This window comes from Sinocyclocheilus grahami, unplaced genomic scaffold, assembly GCF_001515645.1.
Source record: "Sinocyclocheilus grahami isolate Dianchi unplaced genomic scaffold, SAMN03320097.WGS_v1.1 scaffold36.1, whole genome shotgun sequence".
NCBI lineage: Eukaryota > Metazoa > Chordata > Actinopteri > Cypriniformes > Cyprinidae > Sinocyclocheilus > Sinocyclocheilus grahami.
In genome coordinates this window covers 4,011,828-4,021,495 of record NW_015505215.1, presented here as the reverse complement: position 1 = coordinate 4,021,495, position 9,668 = coordinate 4,011,828, and the positions used below count along the sequence as shown (strand labels likewise).

At 36.9% G+C, this 9,668-nt stretch overlaps 2 protein-coding genes across 2 annotated transcripts; one reads left to right on the top strand and one right to left on the bottom strand.

Moving 5' to 3' along the window:
• Positions 1–1,168: 1,168 nt before the first annotated feature.
• LOC107581595 (sideroflexin-2-like) lies at positions 1,169–6,531 on the bottom strand. Its single transcript, XM_016267223.1, has 12 exons — positions 6,388–6,531; positions 4,957–5,139; positions 4,703–4,873; positions 4,494–4,592; positions 4,234–4,309; positions 3,738–3,823; positions 3,572–3,632; positions 3,056–3,122; positions 2,922–2,971; positions 2,470–2,519; positions 2,314–2,361; positions 1,169–1,674 (listed from the first exon to the last, which is right to left on the bottom strand). Exons 2-12 carry the CDS (start codon positions 5,112–5,114, stop codon positions 1,575–1,577), a joined length of 966 nt encoding a protein of 321 aa, XP_016122709.1. The 5' UTR covers positions 5,115–5,139; positions 6,388–6,531; the 3' UTR covers positions 1,169–1,574.
• LOC107581648 (ADP-ribosylation factor-like protein 3) lies at positions 6,476–8,633 on the top strand. The gene is made up of 5 exons (XM_016267270.1): positions 6,476–6,622; positions 7,442–7,558; positions 7,646–7,696; positions 7,782–7,967; positions 8,042–8,633. Exons 1-5 carry the CDS (start codon positions 6,476–6,478, stop codon positions 8,087–8,089), a joined length of 549 nt encoding a protein of 182 aa, XP_016122756.1. The 3' UTR covers positions 8,090–8,633.
• Positions 8,634–9,668: the final 1,035 nt, after the last annotated feature.

Below are 9,668 nucleotides of genomic sequence, written 5' to 3'. Positions count from 1 at the left end.
GGCGGGCTTGCGGCAACCACATGTGACGACCCCGGGCTGGACTCCGCTTCGTCCACGGTGAAAGCTGATCCGGCGATCCACAGTGCGAAGTTGAAGTATTTCCTCAGCGACCAGCACGGATCAGCTCCAGGCATGACGAAGCGGATATCGTCCTCTTTTAGAAGGCCAAACAAACTTTCTTTGTGTGAACATTTGGGCGGTGTTATGCAAATCTTCCCACATAGCGACGTAGACATGTGGGGGCATGTTAGAACGAGCCGTTTTAGGTAGGCGTGGTTGAATCTCAACTTTTATAAAGAATATCTCTTTGGATTTGAGACTTTAGTCTTTGCAACTTTACAGATCTTCTTTATGCACCAAGAAAAATTTTATCGCATCATATGACCCCTTTAACGGTGTCCAAATTAAGTTCTTAGCAATGCATATTACTAATCAAAAATTAAGTTTTAATATATTTACAGTAGGAAATTTGCTAAGTATATTCATGGAACATGATTTTTGGCATAAAAGAAAAATCAATAATTTTGACCCATACAATATATTTTTGGCTATTGCTACAAATATACCCCAGCGACTTAAGACTGGTTTTGTGGTCCAGGGTCACATATATATAAAATTTTACTTTATTGAATCTAATACATATATCCTGTGTATATTTCAGCATATTTGATGTCCGAAAAAAGTGTCTTCTGGTCGCTTTATAGTATATTTTATCCCATTAGTGTGACTATTTGACAGAAGTGCTGCATATTTACCCTACAAAACTTTAATGATTAGATACTGCCCTCAAGTGGCAGAAATTAATATTGAGCGCGCAGTTATACATAAAATAAACACAAGCTCCACTTTGGTTCAACTCTCATGAGTTATCACAGACCAGGGGTTTATTTCATCATCTCATAATGATGAAAAGAAGTACATAGCTCAGACAGTTCACAGTGAGGGCAATCCATGGACCCAATTAGTGCCATGAATTTTTATTTTATTTAAGACACTAACCATGAAATACTCTTTCAAACTGATGTTTACTAGACTGTACTTTCCCCCACTTTATGCTTGTAACTGGTATTTAAAACGTAAACATTTATGATCTGACTGTATATCCTGAACGTCTGACAGTTTAAGAAAAACCCGATAAAATGATTTCACTGATGGCTTTAGGAGGCTATTAAAGCATTAAACCTTTAAAATAAACTGTTCCTGAGAGATGTATGTGGTAAATGACAGCGTATGGCATCAGAGGGAAACACTTCTCAGACTTTTCAATCTGGTCTCAATTATTCAGGGTAGAGCATATACAACAGGATCAAATGACAAGGCAACTGGATCAGGTTTATCCAATGTCTATAAATTCTCTGTAAAAAATGTTTTACACAGAATTTAGATTCACAAATCAAACTGATTCTTTGCAGCAGTCAGGGCCAAATGTTAAAAAACTATCAATAAATTACGCTTTAGTGCATAAAAAACTTTTTTCTAGGATATGAAACAAAACCTCTAATCAAAAAGTTTCTTTTTAGAGTGAATGCGTGCACTCCGATGACGCGTGCATCCAGTCTGTGATTGGCCTGCACTCACAGGCCTTTGTTGAAGTACACGTAACTGACACGGTCCCCGTACTGAGAAATGATTGACTCCCTGAGCTCAGGTTCCAGCTTGGATACAGCCATATAACTGCAATCAAAGTGCAAATGATTGATTAGTCTGGTATGGCTCAGACACCAGTTATCGTGAAAACATCTGAATGAAGCATTTTAGAGAGAGATAATGGATGAAGCAGCTACAAAACGTTGCATAATATCTTAATGAAACTGTGATTATGATATGGAGAAATTTAGCACTGCATCACTTGCTGACCAATGGATCCTCTGCAGTGAATGGGTGCCGTCAGATAGAGAGTTCAAATAGCTGATAAAAACATCACAATAATCAGACTTTAGTCCATCGGTTAATGTCTTGTGAAGTGACATTTCGAAATTAAAAACATATTTTTTTGATGTATTTGTTTGTACAAACATGCAGCTTTTCACTTCACAATAAATTAATTGATGAACTGGAGTCGTGTGGATTATTGTGGTGTTTTTATCAGCTTTTTGGACTCTCATTCTGACAGCACCATTCACTGCAGAGGATCAGTTGGTGAGCAAGTGACGTAATGCTAAATTTCAATGAAGAAACCAACTTATCTACATCTTGAATATCCTAAGGGTGAGTAAATTTTTTTTTTTTTTTTGAGTGAACGATTCCTTTGAAGAGATACTATCCCTTCAAAAAAAAAAGATGTATGCCATGTACAGTATATGCAAACTTTACCAACTCTGAGGAAACAGTGAACATGCTGCAGGCACCATGAAGATCAGACTGTGAAACAGAGAAAGGCATGTTGTCATTTCTTCTACTGAAACAAGATCTCATATATTTAGCATATCAATTGTTGCTATTTTCATAAAAAGAAATGTGATCACTTACAATACGCCAACCATCATGACTTGCAGTGGCCCATGAAGAAATGTGATTTTCTGCAATAGAAACAAACAAATGAAAATATGTTTTATATCGAATCATACCTGTACAGCAAAGGGTTTATAGACTTTACAGACCCAGGAATCCCAATATAATATAATCAACAATAAAAAATAAGATTACCTTTGTAAGACTTATAATAATTGCAAATGAAAACATTATTATGCTACATAATGAATTAAACCATTAGCTAATGTTCATTCAAATAGTTGTGTTAAAACCATTTGAAACCTGTATGCATTGATGATAACTGACTGTTATATGAGAACGACTCAACAGACGTCGGTTTTGAGGTCTGAGAGAGAGTGAATTTATAACCTGCAGATCATAAACTGGCTATTTTATCGCTTCTCCGTTCCATTGCGTGCTTCTTGGATACAAAACAACATGAGGCTCACCTGCATGAACCTGTATTTTTCCAGCCTCTGCATAATAATGGGGAGAATGACTGGAAAGAACAAAGAAAGCAGCTTAGGATTCATTTATTTTAGCACTGAGATCTGATAACACCGGCCAAACTCTTTGCACTTACTCATGCCTGGCGCTGCCATGGTAACTCGAGAGATGACCACCTGTGTGATGCCCTTGACAGCTGCTTTCTATGACAAACACAGACAGTATACACTATTTATTCAGTAACTTAAGAACAGAGAAATTTTTTTAATGTAAAAAGGCATCTTATCATTAAACTGATTATTGTGAGCACTAAATACATTCAGATCTATTTAAACTAATGTTTCTGCTCATAAGTTTACATACTCGGGTATGTAAGGAATGTAAATTACAATAAATTGTTATAACAATAATAGATACGATATAAGATACATAAGGACGTAATGTAAAAATTAACGGTATGTAGGCGTTTAACCAGGCATTTGTGTAATTTCTGTTATTCATTTGTCTCGTGTAATATAAGCAGTTTCTTCAGGGCAGTACTAAATATAGAATAAAATGTTTTATGATATTTTCTAAAACTAATACACATTTTGTAACTAGTTTCATCAGGTGAGGTTATTTCGACCTAATAGAACCAATAAATATCCCTCACCCTTGAGTGGCCCAGTTTATTTCCATCTTCATCCGTCACAGCAATGCCGTTCAAAATCTCCCTGTACAGGAAAGAATTAACCTGAATATACTAATATCTAGACACGTGAACCTAGTGAGTAAGACCCACCAAAATAAAAGATGGTAGGAAACAGAAGAGGTCTCACTGTTGTCTCATCATTGGAATGTTCACACAGTTAGCCGCGGCCACAGCAGCGAACGGCACCCAGCGTGCCACCAGTGGAGGAGCTTTCTGAGGAGATAACGGTTAAAGATGCTAAATAAGACCTGGATAATGTATAACCACTGCAGACACGCCTGTCAAACTGAACAAAGGAAGAAAAGCTTTAACTATTTTAATTTGAATTCTGCATACAAATCTACTGTATTAATAATATATGCATAAAAGTAAATATATAATTGATTTTTAAGTAAATATATTTATGTATTATTAGAATATTTGTGGCTGTACTTTGAAAACAGTAAAGCATTTTAAAATGTATCGTGAAATACCACTGTAAGTACATTACTGTACATGCTTTTTACACACTAACTTATATTACAATTTTCAGTTTGTAAATTTTCTATTGTAATCAGCTGCATATCACAGATCCTGTCTGTAGAAATAGAGTATTCCCTTAATTATTTACATGAGGCTAATACCTTTGTGTAGAGGTTCAGCCCAACCGCAGTAGCCAGCGCTGTGCTTGTTGCTGTCACATAAGCTACTCCAATCTGCCTGAGCAAAGAAGTCACACACAACACAATAAAAAAAACATATCTGCTACTGAAGCTTATCTGTTATTTGAAGCTCCTTCCCAGACATCTGTTAATAAATCACTAGGTATCACGGTACTGTCACAATTTAAGAGGTATACACTCTGCAAACCTACCAAAGACAGAAAGGAGTCATAGGAACTTACTTTGGTGTGATGGGGGAGGCAGCATTGCGATTGGTGTAGTTGACCAGAGCGTTGAAAGACTGGTTAACCCACTGCCAGAACACTACAGCAGGAACTGTCCTACACGACCATACAAAATAGCTGGTTAATTGTTCAAATATATAGTACATATTGTTATAAATTATATATATTATACAATAAATATTAGAAATAATCAAATCAACTGTGACCTGTAAAACTGAAGCATGAACCCCGTGATGGCCATTCCCCCAGGCACCTGAAATGACATTCTCCCTATCAGGTTCATCCTGTCACCTGTGTCAGGATGAAATGCAGAGTCGTACAGCTTCTTGGCATAGTGTAGCTGCTCCACCGTTGTGCCAGGAGGAACAGAGCCAGCTCTGGGTTAGAGAGGAAGCGAAACAACGTAAGAAACAGGAAGAAGAGAGAGAGATCACCTCATCAAATCAATCCATTTCTTCACCTGCAGCTCTCCACTAAAGCTTTGGCTTCATCTAGTCTGGAGTCAGGCAGCAGAACAGTGCGGCAGTCAGTGATGTTGAAAAAGTGTTTGAGACGGCCCATGAACGTGGATTGATCCCAGCGTGGGGCGTCGATATCAAAGCCCTTCAGAGCTTCCATGGTTCTCTCTCTGCTTCCAAAGAGCCTGGGTGAAAAACAGAAAACAACAAATATTCAATACATTGAGGGTTTCCAGTTCCAGTCCATAGAGAATAGATCATACGAAGATCCACAGAACAAAACAAATGTGCCATTTCGGATGAAAATCATGTGGGCTGAATGTTGAATGCACAAACCAAATGCAATTTTTGATTCACAAGTGGTGAATTTATATTATTTAAGGTGTCAGTCCAGGAGTGGCTTAAACTAAAATGCGAGCTCATTTGCTCTCTTCAATTGTGTTGTACTCTTTCATTACTAACTGGTTTCTCATCTAACAAAGCAGCGTATCTCCAAATGCTATGATAGGAAAGTCAAAACCAAGGCTCTTACAGTGAGGCAAGCTATGCAAACAGATGTTTGGATATCAGGAAAAACAGACCAGGGCCTTGGCCCTTGACCAATAATCTTGACTAGTGAAAGCGAGAAACTGACTCCTGAGAGCCTGACCTAATTATAACCAGTTTAGTTCAGTCTTCCAAATTAAAAAAAAACAATGAAGTTTTCTCTAATCCTTAACAAGTAATTTCTCTCAAACAATATGGCTTTTAAGAAAATATCAGTACACTGCAACATCAAGTGTACTGTACAGTCTGCATGTTACTTTTTAATGCAATCTATTACAAACATCTCAAAATGAAAGAAATGCATGATTAAAGCAGGTGAAGGAGCACCAGATTTGACATTTGTAGTGTTACTATTTACTGCAGTGAAATGAATGCACAAAACAAGCAAACAAAGAATGACTTTCAATGGGTCCAAACTTTTCAAGACCATTTTCATTCTGTTCATTTGTTTCCTTACCGGTTTAACCTGATTTACTGATAGTTTAACAGAAAATGTGTAAAACATATGCTATGATTAAAATAAAATATCACCAGAATAATACAACTATGTACAGTTAACTATACCAACTAGGTTAGTATGTCACCAACCAACAAGTTTAAGGAAAGAGACCAAGAAATGTCATTTTTGAAGTGGCAAAACAAAGTATGCGTTCGCTTTTAAAACATCAATAATTCTCAAACATTAAGCATGGATTTTCATAAAACCAACCCTGCATTAAAATTGCATTAGAAGCATGCAAAGTAGCAGCTAATTAGAAAGCAGACTGCATCAGAAGTTGTCCAGCAGCTTGCATCAGTTCATGTTCTCAGTACACAAGCACCCGGATGTGCGCTGTCCAAACAAATCAGACAAAACCACAAATATCAAATGTGCCGCATGAAAATACCTTTATAACGTGACGTGACAGTCTTGTTTATATCTCGTGGCGCTGCAGTAGTAGACAAAACCAATGAAGAGGGTTAAACACTGTGATGATGTGGGCTTGCAACATAGACGAGCACGTGGCATTGTACCGTCCAATCCCTGAAGAGAAGAATCTCCCTCCCCTTACACTGATCGGAAATCACTCACTTCCGCAAATCGGTTCCTTCGAACAGTTCAAAGAGACGATTTGGGAGAAGGTGGGACGTACAGAGAACAGTCAAAACAATGTGTGCATATATATAATGTATGAGGACTGTGGAGAGCATGTCAATAGGAAAACAAAGCCAAAACCCAGACGTTTTAGGCAATTTAGAAGTCTTGGCCAGGGCATGTCTGGGAAAAAAAGGCCTGTGGTTACTGCTGGGCGGTATACCGGTTCATACCGAATACCGGTGTTTATTTTTGTTATGATAAGAATTTTTAAAATACCGCTTAAACAACATTCAGAACGCGACACTGTTTGAAAGGGGTCTCTTTTCACTGTTGCACTGTGGTGAGGGAACAGCTGCATGTGTTACTAAGCGTGAAAGTTCCGAAACTGAAGCTGTAGAACTAATAGAACGTGATGACACAGAAGAACTCATCCACATTGACCACCACAAATATCCATCAGCTCCCGCGTCTCACACACACAAGCGCGACTTTAGCACTAGATTGAGCAACTTTCAGACCCTTTTAGGTAGTCACTAATTAGTGTGGTATTTTTTGACAATATTCACTCATCATGACTGTAAAATAGGGCATTCTAAGTCAATATACTGCAGTATTTCCTCTCTCAATCAGTAGAAAATATGGTTAACACCCGGTCATGCATGAAAAAAAAATACCGTCGTGTACCGTGAAACCGGTATAATTTTGAAAAATACTGTGATATACATTTTTGGTCATACCGCCCAGAACTACCTGTGGTCACCCTATGGTTGCATAAAGCCAATTAGAGTTAATGTCACATGCATTTACTGAATCAGCTGTTTTATTACCATAGCAAGTTTAATAACTTTTTTTTTTTTCTGTAGGGTTTCAATATCAAGAGCGTCCAATCCCAAGGATTCAAATTAAATGTATGGGATATCGGTGGTCAGAGAAAGATCAGACCCTACTGGAGAAACTACTTTGAGAACACAGATGTACTGGTGCGATCATTTGTCCGATTTAAAGTCATCCCACAATCCACTTTGTTTCCAAACACGTTGTTAATTAGACACTCCTTTTGATTTCAGATTTACGTTATTGATAGTGCAGACCGCAAAAGATTTGAGGAAACGGGACAGGTGATGCTTTGTGACTGTTATTTCTTTGCTATTCAAAGCAATTTCTGCTTTCAGTGTTTAATTAAGTGAACTGATCTGCATGCAGGAGCTGGCTGAGTTACTTGATGAAGAAAAGCTCAGCGGTGTCCCGGTCCTGGTGTTTGCAAATAAGCAGGACCTGCTCACGGCAGCCCCTGCGTCCGAGATAGCCGAGGGTTTGAATTTGCACACTATCAGAGACCGAGTGTGGCAGATCCAGTCCTGTTCTGCCCTCACAGGAGAAGGAGTCCAGGTTTGTTTGGATAACATTTTGTTGTTAGTCAAAAACTACAGTATTTGGACTAACTGACTCAAATGTTGTTTCAGGATGGCATGAACTGGGTCTGCAAGAGTGTGAACGCTAAGAGGAAATAGAGTTGTTTTCTCCTACCCTGGCTTTCACGCAGGAGGGAATATAACTATGACTTTGAAAAAACTGTCAGTAGGTATAGGAAATGAAGGCATCCCTTCAAAACTATTTAAATTCACTTTTGCCTCTCCTTTTGGGCCTACTTTGGTCCTGTATCCATACAATGAGTTCAAGTTAACAGTATCCTTTCACTAGTCTCTTAAGCTCAAAATTAAAAATGTACGTCCATGTGATTTCACATTTGTTTGTTCACTTGTTTTCTTTAGTACATTTCAAAACTTAATTAATTCTGCCTTCATTTCTTGAGATGAATGACTTGTATTTTTATATTGAATGTTATAGTTATTTAGAGGATTTTGTAACTGAGACATTTAAAGAGTGACAGCCTTCATCATTCAGTTCAACCGTTGTCCTTCCATACTGGCATTGTTCACTGAAATAACACTCTTGTTACTCCATCTAAGGTCATATTTTTGTAATTTTTCCGGAGAGTAACAGAGATATGAATCACGGTACCCAAATGCAACATACAAGAAACATCAGTATATACAAAAGAAAAGGGGACCATCAATAGGATGTTTTTGATAATTAAATGTAAATAATGTTCCACATATCAAATTATTTTCTGCATATATATATATACTGTCAAATTTTACAAATCCAGCATTTAAGAATTTCTTAGAGCTTTATAATGTAAGTGGCCTGTACAGCTGTAATCTATACATTGTCGAGTACAAGAGGATGTCTGTCGTCATCGCATCAAGATTATTTCTGTAGCGTCTCTGAATGTTGTGATGTGTGTGAAATTACTGAAGTATACTGAGTAAAATACTGAAAAGATGTGCAAGTGTGATGTTTTATTGGATGAGAATTCTTTTAGAGTAAATAATCATACATTTATGTTTTTGTTTTATTTGTTTTCTTTGGTTGATTTGAAATGGGGTCGTTGCGCCAATGTTAATACCTTAGGATATCTGTCAGACACACTCTCACAACATATGGTGTTGACAGGCACAGCAACTCACCAAGACACAGTACACATACACCTACACTCGCGTGATATTGCTTATTATCCAACGCCATTCTGAAAGTACATGGTATATTTTGTATGTCATTATGTTAACAGTTAAAGACACTTAATAAAAAAAAAAAACAAGATTAATTGATAATTCATAAGTGTTATATAGGTGGCACTATTGTCCATGTTTAATCATTCTGGCATTACTCTGTTTGCTAGTTCCTGATTTTCTATTATTTCACTGCTCTTCTAAGGGTGAACATTGTGTGTGTGTATATATATATATAAAATCAATGTTTATTCAAGAATGTGTTAAAAAGAGTGTCAGTAAAGACATTCATAATGTTGCAAAATATTTCTAATTAAATATATATATATAGATATACAGTATATCCTGAAATCCTGAAAAAAAAGATCATTCACTATTGATAATAATAAGACATGTTTGAGCTCCAATTCAGCATATTAGAATGATTTCTGAAGGATCATAATAAACTATGCTGTGAAATATATTAAAATAGAAACAGTTATTTTTAATCTATATAATTTTTCACAATATAACATTT

Coding starts and splice junctions, on each gene's coding strand:
- LOC107581648 (XM_016267270.1), top strand. CDS start 6,476: ATGTGGGCTTGCAACATAGACGAGCACGTGGCATTGTACCGTCCAATC. Junction 6,623..7,441: donor AAGAGACGATTTGGGAGAAG/GTGGGACGTACA, acceptor TTTTTTCTGTAG/GGTTTCAATATCAAGAGCGT. Junction 7,559..7,645: donor TTGAGAACACAGATGTACTG/GTGCGATCATTT, acceptor TTTTGATTTCAG/ATTTACGTTATTGATAGTGC.
- LOC107581595 (XM_016267223.1), bottom strand. CDS start 5,114: ATGGAAGCTCTGAAGGGCTTTGATATCGACGCCCCACGCTGGGATCAA. Junction 4,874..4,956: donor GCTTTAGTGGAGAGCTGCAG/GTGAAGAAATGG, acceptor TCTCTAACCCAG/AGCTGGCTCTGTTCCTCCTG. Junction 3,123..3,571: donor ATAAACTGGGCCACTCAAGG/GTGAGGGATATT, acceptor TGTTTGTCATAG/AAAGCAGCTGTCAAGGGCAT.